The sequence below is a fragment of the Bufo gargarizans genome, chromosome 1 (assembly GCF_014858855.1).
Source record: "Bufo gargarizans isolate SCDJY-AF-19 chromosome 1, ASM1485885v1, whole genome shotgun sequence".
NCBI classification, from domain to species: Eukaryota; Metazoa; Chordata; class Amphibia; order Anura; family Bufonidae; genus Bufo; species Bufo gargarizans.
In genome coordinates this window covers 138733331-138752762 of record NC_058080.1, presented here as the reverse complement: position 1 = coordinate 138752762, position 19432 = coordinate 138733331, and the positions used below count along the sequence as shown (strand labels likewise).

At 44.7% G+C, this 19432-nt stretch overlaps 1 protein-coding gene across 8 annotated transcripts in view; it reads left to right on the top strand.

Annotated features, from left to right (window-relative positions):
• FRYL (FRY like transcription coactivator) overlaps positions 1 to 19432 on the top strand; it is a 317468-nt gene that overhangs the window by 79965 nt on the left and 218071 nt on the right. For 3 of the 8 annotated variants that reach the window (XM_044298931.1, XM_044298922.1, XM_044298903.1), the window contains exon 1: positions 5957 to 6447. The exons of 1 other annotated variant lie outside the window; for it this stretch is intronic. In XM_044298931.1, the coding sequence (XP_044154866.1) occupies positions 6246 to 6447 (202 nt within the window). In that variant the 5' untranslated portion in view covers positions 5957 to 6245. Of the gene's footprint in view, positions 1 to 5955; positions 6448 to 19432 lie in introns of those variants that run through there. 4 more of the 8 variants (XM_044298912.1, XM_044298895.1, XM_044298963.1 and 1 more) reach the window with 2 other exon arrangements.

The following is a 19432-nucleotide window of genomic DNA, read 5'->3' as shown; positions in this document are numbered from 1 at the left end:
TCCTCTTTCTTCTTCTCCTCTTTCTTCTTCTCCTCTTTCTTCTTCTCCTCTTTCTTCTTCTCCTCTCTCTTCTTCTCCTCTTTCTTCTTCTCCTCTTTCTTCTCTCCTCTTCTCTTCTTCTCCTCTTCTTCTTCTCCTCTTTCTTCTTCTCCTCTTTCTTCTTCTCCTCTTTCTTCTTCTCCTCTTTCTTCTTCTCCTCTTTCTTCTTCTCCTCTTTCTTCTTCTCCTCTTTCTTCTTCTCCTCTTTCTTCTTCTCCTCTTTCTTCTTCTCCTCTTTCTTCTTCTCCTCTTTCTCTTCTCCTCTTTCTCTTCTCCTCTTTCTTCTTCTCCTCTTTCTTCTTCTCCTCTTTCTCTTCTCCTCTTTCTTCTTCTCCTCTTCTTCTTCTCCTCTTTCTTCTTCTCCTCTTTCTTCTTCTCCTCTTTCTTCTTCTCCTCTTCTTCTTCTCCTCTTTCTTCTTCTCCTCTTTCTTTTCTCCTCTTTCTTCTCCTCCTCTTCTTCTCTCCCCTCTTTCGTTTCTCCTCCTCTTTCTTCTCCTCCTCTTTCTTCTTCTCTTTCTCCTCCTCTTTCTTCTCCTCCTCTTTCTCTCCTCCTCTTTCTTCTCCTCCTCTTTCTTCCCTCTTTCTTCTCCTCCTCTTTCTTCTCCTCCTCTTTCTTCTCCTCCTCTTTCTTCTCTCTCTTTCTTCTTCTCCTCTTTCTCTTCTCCTCTTTCTTCTTCTCCTCTTTCTTCTTCTCCTCTTTCCTTCTCTCCTCTTTCTTCTCTTCTCCTCTTTCTTCTTCTCCTCTTTCTTCTTCTCCTCTCTCTTCTTCTCCTCCTCTTCTTCTCCTCTCTCTCTTCTCCTCTCCTCTTCTTCTCCTCTCTCTTCTTCTCCTCTCTCTCTTCTCCTCCTCTGCTTCTCCCTCTCTCTTCTTTTCTCCTCGCTCTTCTTCTCCTCTCTCTTCTTCTCCTCCTCTTCTCTCCTCGCTCTCTCTCCTCTCTCTCTTCTGCTCTCCGGCTCCTCTCTCTCTCCTCTCTCTTCTTCTCCTCTTCTTCCTCTTTCTTCTTCTGCCTCTTTCTTCTTCTCCTCTTTCTTCTTCTCCTCTTTCTTCTTCTCCTCTTTCTTCTTCTCCTCTTTCTTCTTCTCCTCTTTCTTCTTCTCCTCTTTCTTCTTCTCCTCTTTCTTCTTCTCCTCTTTCTCCTCTTCATAGACTTCTGGCGTTTCTGGGTCGGCTTGTGAGATCCGTTTCAGGGCTCTCACAAGCGGTCCAAAACGGATCAGTTCAGCCCCAATGCATTCTGAATGGATAAGAATCCGTTCAGAATGCCTCAATTTGGCAGCGTTTGGTCTCCATTGCGCTTTTGAGGCGGACACTAAAACGCAGCTTGTAGTGTTTTGGTGTCCGCCTGACGATGCGGAGCCAAACGGATCCGTCCTGACTTACAATGCAAGTCAAGGGGAACAGATCCATTTTTACTGACACAGTATGGTTCAATTGAAAACTGATCCGTCCCCCATTGACTTTCAATGTAAGTCAAGACGGATCCGTTTTGACTTAGACTTTGAATGAAGAATGTGAACGGATACAAGCGTTTGCATTATTGGTGCGGATCAGTCTGTGCAGATACAAGACGGATCTGCACCGAACGCAGGTGTGAAAGTAGCCTAACCTGATCTCTCAGTGAAACTGGTAATCTCATCTCTGCCTCTTTTAAAGGGATTGTCCGTGTTCAGAGTTGAACATGGACATACCAATATTTTCACCCAGGCAGCCCCACTAAGATGAGCATCGGTGCATTGCGTTGAATTGCGCAAGGCAAAGGCATTTTCTGGAGATCCAGCTACGTACTGCGCTCCCCATAGGGCTGCCAGGCGGAGGCTTTCGCCCAGCAGCGAGCTGGGTGACCTCACCGGCACTGATAGGCGAGCTTTAGCGCTGCCCTAGCCTGTAAAACGTTGAGGGAGGTGCTAAACCTCACTGAACACACTGCCGGCTGGGAGCTTCCACCCGGTAGTGTTATTGTAAATAAAAAAAGCCCTTGCCCTGCGAGATCCAGCTGAGGGCAAGGTAGAGCATCGGAGCATTTTATGCTCCGATGCTAACATCAGGGGGGCTACCTGGGTGAAAGTCTGAGTATGTCCGGGTTCAGCTCTGAACCTGGACAATCCCTTTAATGATCAGTGTGGGGCTGGGGAGGAGGGGGGCTTCGGTGAAAGAATATATGGCTAGGGGATTAATGAAAGAAGACATGGCTGATAAGTGGAGAAAGAAGCAGCTCACATTGTTGCAGTAAATGTGAGCTGGTGGAAGATGTATACATCCAGTTAGTCTTCTTGGTGTAATATGTAAACTGTTCGGTATTGCTGCTATGGCTGAATATGCAGAGGGCATTGTTCACACTGCACACAGTAGTGTTGTAAGTGTAAATATCCATACTCTGGTTGTAACAATTTTAGAATCCTTTTCCTTTTATGTGTAAGTTTACTCTGTGTAACTAATGCTGGGTTCACAAGTTGCAGCCACAGTTTGGTTTTCCGACATTGCGATGGAAATGCTGCAGTTTCAGAACGCTGTGGCCGCAGTGTGTGAACCTTGTCCGAGTGTCAGTAACTGATCAGAACTAGCTTCTCCATTAGAACAAAGCTTTGAAGTAATGACATTTAATTCTGAACCTAAAGGTGGCTATTTACACACAATTTTTAAGAGCAGCCCTGCACCCCTTAAGGGGAATCTATCACCAGCAACCTCCGCCTCCCTATCCAACTGTTTGCATAGACACAGCTGTGGTTCACCTGAGTACAATACTGTTTTACTTTTATTGATCCAAGGCTCCATTCCCAAGTTATGATGCTTTTTCCTAAGGCTACTTTCACACTGGCGTTTTGGCTTTCCGTTTGTGAGATCCGTTCAGGGCTCTCAGACGCGGTCCAAAACGGATCAGTTTTGCCCTAATGCATTCTGAATGGAAAAGGATCCGCTCAGAGTGCATCAGTTTGCCTCCGTTCTGTCTCCATTCCGCTTTGGAGGTGGACACTGCTTGCAGCGTTTTGGTGTCCGTCTGACGAAACTGAGCCAAACTGATCCGTTCTGACACAATAGAAAATGAATCCTACTCGCATTGACTTTCAGTGGTGTTCAAGACGGATCCGTCTTGGCTATGTTAAAGATAATACAAACGGATCCGTTCTGAATGGATGCAGACGGTTGTATTATTTGAATGGATCCGTCTGTGCAGATCCATGACGGATCCGCACCAAACGCGAGTGTGACAGTAGCCTAATATGCTAATTGAGCCTTTGGTGCAATGAGGGTGTTACCATTGCTCTTGTTGCACCTAAGGTCTGCTCAGTTCTGAGGCCAGCACCTCCCTCACTGCTTTGCCACTGCCTGGTCCTGTTAATAAAAGCAGCCAGCGAGGGGCTGACAGCAGAAAGGAGTGGAGCTTGGGTGCAACAAGAGCAATGGCGATGCCCTCGTTGCACTAAGGAAAAGTATCATAACTCAGAAACGGAGCCTCAGATCAAGAAAATAAAAACGGCTCCTTAATCAGGTGAACCACAGCTATGTGTCTGTGCAGCCAGTTTGAAAGGGAAGTCATAGATTGAAGCAGTTTATTTAGCTTTCACTTTCTTGATCCGAGTCTTTGTTCTTGGGCCACTCCTTACAGGGCAAAGGTTTTTTGACAGAATAAACATGTTTTCATTCATACAAGAATTTTGCGCTGAAGAAATTTCATTAGAGGGGAGGATGATGACAGATGGCAGCGGCACACTGTGTCTTCTCAGGCTTTCTGAATTTATTTTATGGTTCACGGTCCTGGACTGTGTCAGCGGAGTGTTTGGTTCCAGCTTTTATTTGATTGATAAGGGTTTTTTCTCTCGTTGTGTAGATGCCTAGCACTTCTGTGCCATTCACCTGTATGAAAATGTATTACACATACTCAAAATGGAGAGTCTGACATTTTTTGGCAAATCCTGATATGTTTGATGGAACCTGTTGATATTGTAATGTTTTTGGCCCACCATACACAGTAAGGCCTCATGCGCACACAACCATAATTTTGGTCTGCATCCAATCTTCAGTTTTTGCGGATCGCACACAGACCTATTCATTCAGACCGCACACAGATGTCCTCCATGTTCTTTCTTCATCGTGGGGCCATTCTGCAAATTATAGAACAAGAATAGCCAATACTGGAAGAAATATGTGTCATGCACACTTCCGGTATATGTATATTTTGCAGATCTATAGTTTGCAGAATGGATCCGAGTTCTCCAAAATTGGCAGGATCCGGAAATAAATATCTGTGGCACCTTGAAAATGAATGGGTCCAGATCTGGTCCAGATCTGTTCCGCAAAAAACGGAACAGATCAGGAAAGAAACAACGGACGTGTGAATGGACCCTTAAGGCCTCATGCACATGACTGTTTCTGTTTTGTGGGCCCCAAATTTCAGATCTGAGAAACGCAGATGTGGTCTGTGTGATGTCCACAATTTTATTTGCAGACCCATTGTCTTCAAGGGGTCTGTGGTCTGCGTTTTTATGGACCTATTCTATCTCTTTAGGGAACAGATATACAGATGCAGAAAGCACACAGATGATCCGTGTGCCATACGCATCCGTATGTCTGATCCTCAAAGAAAAAAATAGAACATGTCCTAAATTTTTTCCGCGGGCTGCGGACCCATCTACTTGGACAAAATGCAGATGCTACATAGACCACATCCCTATTTTGTGGATCTGCAGTTTGCATACATGTGCATGCTGCCTAAAAGATTATTCCAGGTTTTTATACGTTTTTAGATTCACTGTGAAGTCCAGCATGCTTACCTGCTCCTCACTGCTCTGTTCTGGCTCCTTTGGTGGCTGACTGCTTCGGCGACACGTCACGTTTGCAGCCAATCATTTATTGCAACGGCACACGTGTCTCCTCACTGAGTAGGACGTTTACATGCAGGGACCAGAGTGTGGTGAAGAGAGCAGTGGACTTCAGGAGCCAGACCTGACTGGAAGCAGGTAAGTATGCTTGACTTCAAAGGTCCTGCAGGGAGGAAAGAACATTTAAAAACTTCTCAAAAGCTGGAATAACCCTTTTAAATGGGTTGTCCGACATCTGGTAAAATTTAGAGGAGGCTAAGTAGGCAGTCCTATAGACTTGGCTGGTGGGACATCGAGCATTCATTCCTGGGAATCTGGGACCTGGTTCTCGTAATCAGCGGTGGTCCCAACAGTCAGACCTCCACCAGCCAGATATTTATCGCCTATCCTGTGGCCGTGCTTGTAGGTCCAACAGCACCCACCACTTCAAATGGGTTGTGAAGGATTAGAGAAACGTGACTGCGTGACTTCCAGAGACGGTGGCGCACCTATCCATGGACTATGTCCAGTATTGGCACCTTGGCTCCATTGAAGTGAAAGGTATTAGAATGCAGTATCACACATAACCTTTGGACAGGTGCGGCACTGTTTTTGGGAAGCGGCCATGTTTTTCCAATCCAGCTCCACTCCTTTCAGAGTGCATGGGGAGAACTAGAGGAGATTCTGCCCAGGACTGGACAGATGATTATTTAATGTGTCTAGAAACTTGCTGCCATCTAAGTTTTGGTGTGTTCTACTGAGAGATCTTTTTACAATCCATATACCATATCAATACACTGATACGATAGCAGCGAGGAGCCACGTTCTTTATTGCCAGTGAATGCTTTTATGTGATTTATCTTAGTGGTTTAATGGAGCCAATTCTTAATTGGCATTTTTTCCTTGCTCACGGGTTAAGGCCTTAGGGGGAGCTCTACACCCATTTCCGATGTGTGTTCTCAGCCCTGTGTAGCAGTGTGTAGGTGATAAGTCTTATCTTCTGCAGCAGACTATTACTCCTCCCTGCCCGCTGCGTTCATGGGTTATCAACAAGGAGTTCATTAGGCACTTTACCCTGCTATCTGGGTTTCTAATTTGGTTATTTTCTGCAGTATAGTGACTATGCGGGCAGTTATGAAGTCTGCGTGTTGTATGAAGCACATTGCAGTCATTTTATGAGCCTGCTATCGCCTGGGTTTATCAGTTTGTACAGTAAATACTGCTGAGGATCTGCTTCATAACAGCTGGCTGTTGACCTGCTCACGTCTGGCACCACCCATGTTTAGCATGACATCACTATGCAAAGCAAGCCGGGCTAGTCCACCTTAATGTTATTTCAAGGAAGCTGTGCATACACCTTGGCTGCTGGAGTCAGAGTTGTACAAGAGCTGTCAGGGATGTGATGGGACATGGAGTTTCTAAAAAGAGTCGTACCCACCTCCATCTCAGGTGAGGTGGTCTTGGATGTAGGAAGCACCGTGCGTGAAAGTTCTCCTAGGCTTCTGAAGATGAGAAGAGTGAGCCTGCTTTCCCTAGGACAGACCATTGACGAGGATCATGAGGCTCATTTTCTGGCGCGTAACATGCACAGGCCAAAGAGGCGACCTCTAGGTAGGTTTTAATTGGAAACCAAGCAAGGAGTGTCTGGTTTTCATCTAGAACTCTGCTCAGATTGCATTCAAAGATTGTATGCATTAATTTAATGGTAACTTTATTATTATTATTATTATTATTATTATTATTATTATTTTTTTTTACTTGTTATCTTAGTTTTTTTGTGTGGTTTTATATGCTTTGTATCCCACCATAGATTGCTGTTCTAAAGCATTTGCGTGCAGAAGGCAGCGGGCAGGCCAAGTCCAAGATCCTTGCATGCTAAGCAAGTGAGGGAAAATACACCTTTTGTAAGCTCATCAATCAGTCATATTTAAACATGGCCCTGGGCTGGTAGTGTTTGCTTTAGGTGGATTTTAAGATTGAGAGTTAAACGAACATTTAACACCTATGTTATCATTTTTTTTTTCCTTCTAAACTTGCAAATAATAGATCGCCCATGTTATCTTGTTTCTAAAATTACAACTAATACGAAAAAGAAATGGCTGCGACACGCTATCGCATGTGCCACTACAGGTGGACAAAAAGTAAAGCGAAAGGTGAAGAGTTATAAAACAGACTTCACGACTGTAATAAAAAACATTTACAGTCCTCCCAAGGTCACGATGAAAGAGCAAAAAAGAGGACAGCTTGTGCTCTTCACTTCCACCCATGATGGGACAACTTTGCCGTTGTGGTAGTAGATTAGGAGGATGAGATGAAGGAAATCAATGCTGTGTGGCAGAGAAGTCCGCTTATGTACTTCTAAGGCTACTTTCACACCTGCGTTCAGGTGTCCGCTCGTGAGCTCCGTTTGAAGGGGCTCACAAGCGGCCCTGAACGCAGCCGTCTGGCCCTAATGCATTCTCAGTGGAGGCGGATCCACTGAGAATGCATCCGTCTGCCAGCGCTCAGCCTCCGCTCCGCTCAGTGAGCGGACACCTGAACGCTGCAAGCAGCGTTCGGGTGTCCGCCTGGCCGTGCGGAGGCGAGCGGATCCGTTCCGACTTACAATGTAAGTCAATGGGGACGGATCCGCTTGAAGATGACACCATATGTCTCAATCTTCAAGCGGATCCGTCCTACATTGAAAGTCTGAACGGATCCGCTCAGGATACTTTCACACTTAGAAAATTTTTCTAAGTTTAATGCAGACGGATCCGTTCTGAACTGAGCCACCGTCTGCATTAATATGAGCGGATCCGTTCAGAACGGATCCGATCGAACGCAGGTGTGAAAGTAGCCTAAGCAAAGAGATAAATGATTTCAGGTTTCATAGGTGACCTTTTTTATGCCTTAATTAAAAGGGTTTTCCGGGATTTTAATATTGATAACCTATCTTCAGGATAGGTCATCAATATCAGATCGACGGGGGTCCGACACCCGGCACCGGTCCATTTAGATGGTTGAAGAGAAGGCCACGCTCCATGCGAGCACAGCCTACTCTTCATTGTTTACTTGCCCGACATCGCAGCGGTGAGCAGTGTAATTACATGGCGTCCCATTCACTTCTATGGGACGGCTCATGTTGTATACACTTGAATAGGAAGGAGCTGTCCCATAGAAGTGAGTGGGACGGTTTGTAATTACACTGCTCACCGCTGCGATGTCGACGGCGAGCAGGTAAACAATGATGGGAAGGCTGCACTCGCACGGAGCAACCAGCTGTCGGACCCCCGTCGATCTCATACTGAAGATAGATAATATCAAAATCACCGGAAAACCCCCTTTAAGGTGCCCATACGCCTTTACTAGCTGTTGGCTGAATGCCCCTTTGGCCATTGGCCATTCTTCCCGTCTCCCCTATTCACATGCTCGCTTTATTGGGTGGAAGAGAGTAAGGCGCTGTCGGATCCTCTGGCAGCAGCTTATGTCCTTTGAAAGCAAAAAGAGCGGGCATTGAAATTGAACATGCCCAATCCTTCTTTTCCCCAACAATATCTTCCAGAGGAACCTCATGAGGCCCATGTACACCTACAGCCAACCGATCCTGCTGAAATTGGTGGGTTTGGCTGAATTTTCTCTTGCGTATGCGGATCTTTTGTCAATATTTTGATAGAAAGGGAAATTTTATTAACCCATTAGTGGCCACCCATACATGTTTTTATGGCGGTCACTAATGGGCACAATTTTTTATTCTTTGCTTTGCTGTGGTGCAGGTTTAGCCTGCAGGGATGTCTGGCTATCTAATTAGGGTCAGGACCCTAGAAACTTTAACAGTTGGAGCTCCGTTGAAGGCCCCCATGTCTGCCTTCAGTGTATGACTTTTGGGCCATGCCTGTGGCACTGCCTAATCTGTTACCTGTCCGTTTCCTACTGACATAATAATACACTGCGCCACATAAGGCCTCGTTCACATCTCCGTTTGGAGATCCAGCAGGCAGTTCCGGCATAGAGCAGCTTGCCGGATCCTTTACTTTACCGCCGGATCCCCATTGACTACAGTGGGGTCCGGTGATGATCTGGCTGATTCCCAGCATAAATGTTGGGTTTTAGCTGGACAAAAAAAAAACCTGCATGCGACGGTTTTTTGTCTGGCCGACATCTGGCATTTGCACCAGATCTGGCTGCTGGATCTCCGAAACAGAGATTTCAACTGAGCCTTAGCTGTATGGTGTATTATGTAAGCAATAAAGTTGTCTTTAAGTGCCATAAAAATTATAAAGTTTTATTTAAGAAAAAAAACAAAAAAAAAAACTACATTTTCTCCTGGAGAAAGTAAAAAAATTCCCACCACATATTTCATCTTGCACATCCATAGCAAGCTGAACTATACAGTGAACATGTAATTTATCCTGCATGGTGAATGCCAGAATTGCTGTTTCTTGGGCTACTTTCACACCTGCGTTAGGGGCGGATCCGTTTTGACTTGCACTAAAAGTCAATGGGAGGCGGATCCGTTTGCAATTGCACCATATTGTGTCACATTGTAAGTCAGGACGGATCCGTTTGGCTCAGTTTTGTCAGACGGACTTCAAAACGCTGCAGGCAGCGTTTTGGTGTCCGCCTCCAGAGCGGAATGGAGGCTGAACGGAGGCAAACTGATGCATTCTGAGCGGATCCTTTTCCATTCAGAATGAATTAGGGCAAAACTGATCCGTTTTGGACCACTTGTTAGAGCCCTGAACGGATCTCACAGGCGGACCCAGAAACGCCAGTGTGAAAGTAGTCTTACTTATATGCCACACGAAAAAGTGGAATAAAAACTATCAAAATGGTACCAATGAAAAGAAGTCATAATGCAAAAGTATATCTATTACATCCCTTTATTGAAAGAAAAAAGTTGTCTTGAATTTTTTTTTTTTAAGAATTTAAGTGCAAAAGCAGTAAAGTATATACAGTATATTTGATATCGCTGTAATTGTACTGACCCAAAGAATAAAAAATGTTTCATACTCTGAATGCAGTAAAAACTAAAAAAAAAGCTATCAGGATTGCTGTTTATGGTATATATCCCTTATCCAACCTCCCCCTTCTACAAAATAAAAAGTGATCAAAATGTGTTAAGTACCCCAAAATGGTACCAATATAAACCACAAGTTGTCCCACAAAAAAAAAAAACAAGCACGCATATTGCAACACTGACAAAAAGAAAACTTCTAGCTCTTGGAATTGCTTGGTCACCAAGATGTAAAGTTTACTAAATGCTTATTACTTTGACAGGTTCGGCGTACTTTTTCCCACCGTTATACATTGTGTTTTCTTCCACCAACATTTTTAAAGTATTTATTGCTTACATTTTTAGTTGATTTGATTTGTGGTTCACACACATTCTGACTTTATTGCGCATTGTTTTACTCGTCCGGCAGTGTGGTCAGGGCGGGATACATCATTGATACAGTAGTAGTATAGTAGGAGTTCTCCCATGGAGGGCGTCCAATGAAAAAAGGTTCTTAACTTCATAAAAATAGGAGATGTAGTGCTTGTACTATGGCTCAGTATGGAAGGCGCATATTTAGGGCCAAAAATGAGATCTGATTCTGTCAGAATGAAGTAGAGTTAGTAGCGATTGGATTCAATCAGTCTTATTTTTTTTTTTAGATATATGTTTTCTGGATGAAGCACTATTACAGCAGTCTGAATGCAGCCTTAAAGCTACTTTCACACTTGCGTTCAGAGCGGATCCGCCCAGACGGATCCGCTCATATAATGCAGACGATGGGATCCGTTCAGAACGGATCAGTCTGCATTATATTGTAGAAAAAATTCTAAGTGTGAAAGTAGCATCAGACGGATCCGTCCAGACTTTACATTGAAAGTCAATGGAGGACGGATCCGTTTGAAAATTGAGCCATATAGTGTCAAATTCAAACGGATCCGTCCCCGTTGACTTACATTGTAAGTCTGGACGGATCCGTTTGCCTCCACATGGTCAGGCGGACACCCGAACGCTGCAAGCAGCGTTCAGATGTCCGCCTGCTGAGCGGAGCGGAGCCCAAACGGTGCCAGACTGATGCATTCTGAGCGGATCCGCATCCACTCAGAATGCATTAGGGCTGTACGGATCCGTTCGGGGCCGCTTGTGAGAGCCTTCAAACGGAACTCACAAGCGGAGCCCCGAATGCTAGTGGGAAAGTAGCTGGCCACTACAGCTGAGGCTACTTTCACACTAGCGTTCGTCGGTCCGCTCGTGAGCTCCGTTTGAAGGAGCTCACGAGCGGACCCGAACGCAGCCGTCCAGCCCTGATGCAGTCTGAATGGAGCGGATCTGCTCAGACTGCATCAGTCTGGCGGCGTTCAGCCTCCGCTCCGCTCGCCTCTGCACGGACAGGCGGACAGCTGAACGCTGCTTGCAGCGTTCGGGTGTCCGCCTGGCCATGCGGAGGCGTGCGGATCCGTTCAGACTTACAATGTAAGTCAATGGGAACGGATCCGCTTGAAGATGTCACCAATTGACTCAATCTTCAAGCGGATCCGTCCCCCATTGACTTTACATTGAAAGTCTGAACGGATCCGCGCAGGCTACTTGCACACTTGCGAATTTTTTTAAAGTTATTAATGCAGACGGATCCGTACTGAACGGAGCCTCCGTCTGCATTAATATGAGCGGATCCGTTCAGAACGGATCCGCCCGAACGCTAGTGTGAAAGTAGCCTGAAGTAGTTGAGGTACAGGATATAGTTTGGTGCACCATGGATTTTAGGGGGACCGCCCCCCCCTACGATTAGATGCTGATAACCTATTTTTATGCTACCCCACCACCACCACCACCACCGGAGTGAGTTTTATTTTATTTATTTTTTAAAGTCACAATAATGAATCTGGAGTGAAGCGAATGTAGCTAGCCATGACCACTTTTTAAAACTGAGGAAATGGTATAAAAATGCAAAAAGTCATAAATGAGCACTAGCACTAGCGATGAGACAGGCTGGTCCAGGCCTGCTCGATTGCTCTGCATTGAATTCAGTGGGTTTGCTAAAAAAAAAAAACCTGATGCAACATGGACTTCATCCGTGTTTCACCACATACAAAACTGATATGGTTGTGTGCATGAGGCCTTATATGTAAAATAAATAAATAAATGCATGCGCTTTTAATGGCTTTTTTTATTTATTTATTTTTTATCACATGTATGACAGCAGCCCTTGGCGATCACTCAGTATTCTGTTTGGATGCGCAAAATACAAGTAGCTTCCATGTGCATTCAATATTTTTGTCACTCCTGTAGAAAGTATTATTCTTATCTTCAAGTACAGACAAGAATAGATCATGTTCTGTAATTTGCAGAACGGCCACTCGGATCTGCAAAAAACAAACAAACAAAAAAAAAAAACAGATGTGTGCATAGTCCCTTTAGAAATGAATAGGTCAGTGTGCAATCTGCAAAAAATGCACACAGATGCTAAATAAATGGTTATGTTCATGAATCCTTAAAAGCACTGGAAAAAAAATATTAAATGAACCCTAATTAAATGACATAGAAAGGTAGGTAAAAGAGGGCACTTTTTTTCGGAGACCTCATTGTGTTGTGTGCAGAATTAGATGTGATCAGCTTGAGTCTAGGTATTTGCTTTAGAATCCGCAGAATAAATCACACCATTTATCCTACTGGAATTCACTGTAGCGTCCCGATGGTTACCATCTGGTTTCCCCAAGTTAGGTTACATACGAAGTGATCAATAAAAAGACTGGGAAGCTTTTAAAGGGGGTTTCCTCTGGATCGGTCATCAGTATCTGATCGGTGGCGGTCTGACATCCTGGACCCCCGCTGATCAGCTGTTTTAAGAAGGAACCGATGCTCGTAGTAGTGCTGCTGCCTTCTCCGTGCTCACCAAGCACAACGCCATACATTGTATAGCGGCTGAGCTTGGTATCACAGATCAGTCCAATACACTTGAATGGGGCTGAGCTGCGACTAGGCCAAGAACATGACTTCACATGGCCAGGGAAAAGCTGGAGAAGGCCTCAGCGCTACTTCGAGAACGCCTGTGTTTTCTCAGACAGCTGATCGTCGGTGGGCCTGGTTGTTGGACCTTCACCGATCAGATACTGGTGACCTATTCTGAGGATAGGTCATCAGTATAAAAGTCTAGGAAGTAAGTACATGGTTTAAAAAGGGTTCCTCAACTCTGGTCCTCAGGGCCAACCTGCTGGTCATGTTTTCAGGATTTCCTTAGTATTGAGGAGGTGATATCATTAGTGTCAGTGCATTAGGACTTACCACAGGTATTCATTCTGTGGGATATTGTCAAATAAAGACCGGCAGATGGGCCCTGAGGACCGGAGTTGAGGAACATTGGTTTAAAAAACCATCAGGGCTTATATAGACATCTCATCTTCTGCCATTACACAATATTAGCAGCCAGGTGAAGCTTCAGAGTGCAGACGTTTCCCCTCAGTTGAGACTCTTTTTACTAAGTGTGTTACTTCCTGTCTGTCACCTTCATTTCTCGTGTGGTAGGCACTTCTATCTGCGGAGTCCGAAATATCTGCTGCGTCCTTCAGGGGAAATCGGGCTCAAGATGGAAATTTAAATGTATTTATTGAAAAGCTGCATCCACAGAAATCCTCTTTTGTTTACGCAGTCAAATCCATAGGTTTAACATATTAATCTATGCAGTTTAAAAATGTGATGTGCACATGAAAACTGAAAATGCAGCTGTGCAAAGCTAGTGGATCTGGCAAGAAATCATTGACCGGCTGACGACATTTTTATCAGTGGAAGTCCATTGCAGCATGTGCATCTAGCTCGTCTGTCCATCCACATGCTACATGGACACCACAACGTAATCAGTATATGAGCTTGCAGAACGTCTGACTCCGCTCTATGACGTCCATATGAACTAAAGGCCCTTTTACAAGGGCCGATGTGGAGGCATCATCGGAAATGAGCCATCTGTTCCCAATCACCCCTCTGCACCAATATGCATGGTTTGTGCCATATGAAAGATGTCATCACCTGATAAATGTGTTCATTCATTGGGCAATCAGTGGCACGTAAACATAGGGCAGTTATTGGGACTGAGAGATCCCAATTTTACCAAAATCCTGTGCCAACTTAAAACGTCGTTAAAAAGGCATACCAACAGGAATTATCTTCAATATACAAACCCTTTAATATGGAATCAACCTTGAGTTGCTGATTTAGATGCATATATTATATTTTCGAGGAAAGCTGAATGTTGGTTAAGAATAGATGTTGAATTTGCATTAGGTGGCTGTACGCTTTAGAAAACTGTTGGCCGAATGCTCATTTGGCCTACAGGTATTCCACAGATTCTCGCATCCACATGTATGTTTAACCTAGCCAAGCATGCATCAGGCAATCTAAATCTTTTGACGTGTTAAAAAATTATTGTTTGTATGCGGCAGATCGTGGTGTCTTCTGCCAATAAACCACTATGCAGCATGGGGAAGAGCAATGGCATAGCGATCGCTCCTCCCCATGCTGCATGTTATCGCAGCGGTCTCCTCCTCTAGCGAGCAGGCGATTGCCGGGAGGGAACGCTTCACTTTTTTTTTTTTTTTTTTTTGCGGAACTAGGGGTGGGTGATATGGCCTAAAATCTATATTGCGATATAATTTTAAGCATGTGCGATATACGATATATATCGCAATATATTGTTTCCTATATTGGGGAGGGGGGGTGTTTTAAACTTTTTTTTTTTTTTTTACTTTTTATTTAATAATTATTAGCCTCCTTAAGGGCTAGAACCCTTGTCATATTCACCCTAATAGAGCTCTATCAGGGTGAATAGGAATTTACACTCTCCCTGGTGCTTTGTGCACACAGCAGCAGGGAGCTGATCCCCCTCCCCTAAACAGTGCCATCCACAGATCCCCCCTCCCCTAAACAGTGCCATCCACAGAGCCCCCTCCCCTAAACAGTGCCATCCACAGAGCCCCCTCCCCCTAAACAGTGCCATCCACAGAGCCCCCTCCCCCTAAACAGTGCCATCCACAGAGCCCCCTCCCCCTAAACAGTGCCATCCACAGAGCCCCCTCCCCCTAAACAGTGCCATCCACAGAGCCCCCTCCCCCTAAACAGTGCCATCCACAGAGCCCCCTCCCCCTAAACAGTGCCATCCACAGAGCCCCCTCCCCCTAAACAGTGCCATCCACAGAGCCCCCTCCCCTAAACAGTGCCATCCACAGAGCCCCCCTCCCCCTAGACAGTGCCATCCACAGAGCCCCCACCTCCCCTAGACAGTGCCATCCACAGAGCCCCCACCTCCCCTAGACAGTGCCATCCACAGAGCCCCCACCTCCCCTAGACAGTGCCATCCACAGAGCCCCCCCCTCCCCTAGACAGTGCCATCCACAGATCCCCCCCCCTTCCCTAGACAGTGCCATCCACAGATCCCCCCCCCCCCTTCCCTAGACAGTGCCATCCACAGATCCCCCCCCCCTCCCCTAGACAGTGCCATCCACAGATCCCCCCCCCTCCCCTAGACAGTGCCATCCACAGATCCCCCTTCCCTAAACAGTGCCGCACACTGATCCCCCTCCCCTAAACAGTAACATCCACAGATCCCTCTCCCCGACGCTCACAGGAGTACATTTATAAACTAATCAGTAACTTTAACTTTATTCATTGCTGATCTCTTTACTGGATACCTTACTATGTCTTAGCTCAGGTAACAGCAGGCAGTGCGGGCGGGCAGCGCTCACTCACTGACATCACGCGCCTGCACCGCCTAGTGGGAGGAGCAGGCGCGAGACGTCAGTGAGCGCCGCCCGCCCGCACTGCCTGCTGTTACCTGAGCTAAGACATAGTAAGGTATACAAGTAAAGAGATCAGCAATGATTAAAGTTACTGATTAGTTTATAAATGTTCTCCTGTGAGCGGCGTGGCCCTGTTTATTCTAACCCCCAGGCAAGCGTCCCTGTCACCATGGGAACGCCTGGGGGTTAGAATATACCATCGGATTTGAGTTTTCACGATCTCAGTGAGATCGTGAAAACTCAATGATTTACTGTCAGTCCCTCCCCTCCAATGTTCTCATTGGTGGTCAGCGGCAGCCGCGCACAGTGGGGAGGGAGGGATTCCCTCCTTCTCCACTGTGCCGGCTCAGGAGAACATGGTGCGCGCAGAGAGCGCGATCATATCGCGGTCCGGTGATATGCACAAAATCCATATCGTGGCACAAATTTATATCGCCTATATCGCCCACCCCTATGCGGAACCATTCACTTCAATGGGTCCCCCAAAAAAATTTAAGTTACTCCGTGTGCATTCCGTTTCCGTTATCTGTTCCCCAAAAAAAATTGTTCAATTATTGTACGCATTACAGACAAGGATAGTACATTTCTATTAGGGGCCAGATGTTCTGTTCCGCAAAATACGGAATGCACACGGATGTCATCTGTATTTTTTGCAGATGCGTTTTTTGCGGACCGCAAAATACATACAGTTGTGTGCAAGAGGCCTAACATCTGTGAAAGTTTGCTTTGTGGTGTCACCAGTGGAGTCAACTCTTTCTCTCTGTCCTTGAAGCTAAAGACGGGCAAATGAAATTGGAAAAATTGCAAATTAGAAATTTGTAATGCTACCACATGTACAGATTTTTTCCTGTAAAGTATAACTGCCGTCCGTGAGAATAACATGAACTGTACCTAATAAACCGTGACCTAATTATTCCGCCATTGGCGAGCATTTACCATGGTCTTTAATCGAGCACTAGTGATTAAAAGGTAATTTTCCATCCTCCAGGAATCGTCGTCCTTTGGGTATGCTGGATTATATACACCTGGTCCAGTCCTCACTTTAATTTAGTTTTTATAACAATCGAGGTGTTCCTTCTTGTTTCCTGAACTTGTACCAACTTACAACCTGACTCAGATTTTTATTTATTTTTTTATAACTTTTCTTGTCATGTCCTGTAATGAATACAGCAGCCATCATGGCAATTTACAATTTCTTCTTATAGCCTGGAGCTTCTTGGTAAAACACAGTCAGTCTCAAGGTGGGACCCATCGCCACTCCTGAGATGTTTTAGTAAATGCATGTATTCCCTAGTAAAATAACAATATTTGGGGGGGGGGGGGGGGGGTGGCCTTATACCGCATCAGATTGTGCAGTGGCACCCCCCAACAAGCAATGCTTAGTCGTCAATTTATTCATAAATGAGTAGGAGGAATAACAGAATGCAGAGTTCAAAGAAAAGATGCTCCAATATTGTGATTTCATGAAGAACAGAAGTATTGACCCAAACAGTCATGTCAGTAGAGGAGAGAAGTTTTTCTTGGATGTGATCAGAATAGATTGTGGTTCTCTCTGCAGTGTCTCTACACTTTCTTTTTTTCAATTGGATTACTTTTATAGAAACCTAATTACTTCTTTATCCCTGACATCGCCAGTCCGTTTCTGGATGTAGAGCATCCAGAAATGTATCTAACCTGCATATTTTATGTCCTTTCTGCATCATTTATTTATGAGGCTAAATTCACATGTTAAAGATTCTGTTAAAGATTCACCTGTGAGGAGCATTGGTCAGTCGTGGTCATGTGCATGTAGGTGGCACGGCCTACTTCTGGTCCATTGGGCATCAAAAACGTTGGTGACAGGAGCTCTGTGCTGGACCTGGAAAGCTTTTGGCAGGCGATGTGTGTGTGTGTGTGTGTGTGTGTGTGTGTGTGTGTATTTTTATTATTTTTTTATACTGTGCCAAGGTCCTGATTATTGGCTTCTGATCTCACAGAACCATTTAACCCCATCCAATGGGACTAATCTGTGGAGTTTTTTTTTAACCACAAAAAAAGTTATTGTCCGGACTGTGCTTGGTCCAGGAAACATGGTCTGTGTGTCGACCGCATCATCTGGAACAACTGTGGCTCCCCTGACCTGACTGCATCATGGTTTTATGATACAGTCAGTTCCTATCTGATTGTGGGTCTATTGTACTGTACTCCCATGATGATGTGAGCACACTATAATAGACTTGCAATCACATATGAGCTGACTATCATAAAACAATATTTTGCAATCAGTTCGGATCAAGGGAGCAGCGGTCGGTCTAGGAGATGTGGCCGACACGCAGGTGAGTCAGTCCTAACTGTGCTGAGTGGGCATACCCTTCCTGTTGATTATTACAGCTCAGCTGCCTTCCCTTGCTGCTCCTCCTCCCCTCTCACAGCATGAACCTCACAAAGGCTTATAAGGGAGAGAGGCATAATAACGTTTTTCAACAGTTTTAAGTACCTTTTTTAATTTATAAAAAAAAAATAATTAAGGCTATTTTTAATGACTGGCGCAATTGCTCACAGCAACCAATCAGACTCCAACTCAACAATTTCTCAGAGGCCCTAAAAGTCATTGACTTAATTAGTTGCTGCTTTTCATTTGCACTTGCTTTGATAAATCTCCTCCGTAGTGTTACCGCAATGTTTTAGTTTCTTTTGCTAGGTTTGGTGTGTATTCGCTGAATCGGTAATTGCACGTCTCTGGTCCCTTCAGGGATGGTTTCCAGCACATCATAGTAAACTATTTCTTCCTTCTTTTTATTTTTTTATAATTTTTTTCTTGCTCCTGAGATTACCTGTGTTCTGATGGCACTCTCTGGGAACAAGACCTTGACTGAACCATCCTGTCTGGCAGTGCTTTTTATATTACTTTTTAAGTAACGCAGTGGAAAAGAACAGATGGAGGCAAAAATGCACCAACATAGGAATTGTGAGTATAAAAGTACAAAGGCAGTCACCGTGGAGACATATTGACGGATATCAGCTTAACATATGCCGAGCAACAGGCTTGTTAGGAGGTGATTATTTAACCTGTTGTGGCAGTACGGTTCTGTGGACTATTAAATAATCCATGCACTGCGCAAATATTGCCTCCCCACCAGATCATCTCTGAAAGCATCGGCTACTTTTTATTAAAACTATATAGGCTGTGTTCTGATCTTGTGAATTATCCATTGGAGGCCTTTTTATGCGAACGCTGAAAAGGACTGATATATTTTTTTTCCTGGTATTTTTTTTTAAATTAGGCACCTAAAATTCTTTATGGATCTCAGGAACCTGTAATGAATCCTTAGTCTTCCATATTTTTTATTTTTTTTGCTGGCAAGAATGGTACTACACAGTACTTGTGTGAACAGAGCCTTGGATAACTCCATGCTTCCTGACCTAATGGCCATATTGTGTTTAAGAAGAGAAACATGTCCTGTGCAGTTCTTTAGAAATCTACTGAAAACAATAGATGCCCATTGATTTCAATTGGCATGGAAGACCAGCTATATAAAGACTAACATCGACAATACAATATATTTTTCGATAGCAGCTGATTACTTAAATTTCCATCATAAAGAGCTCATGGAAATTGGCTCTAGATAATCCACTATGTGACCTGTGATCGCCCAAACCAGGCAACCCTCCAAAGTTCCTTTTAATTGGTTTTGACTACTGGAGACCACATGGATCTTCAGTGGTGTGTTTGTGGCTCCTGTGGTTGTATCATTCCATCAGGTTTTTGATCTTCCTCTTTCATGTTGAAAAGAAGCTTAAGCAAGGTGCTGGCTCTCCTTTAAAGAGACCAGTATGGAGACTGTATTGTCTACGCTCA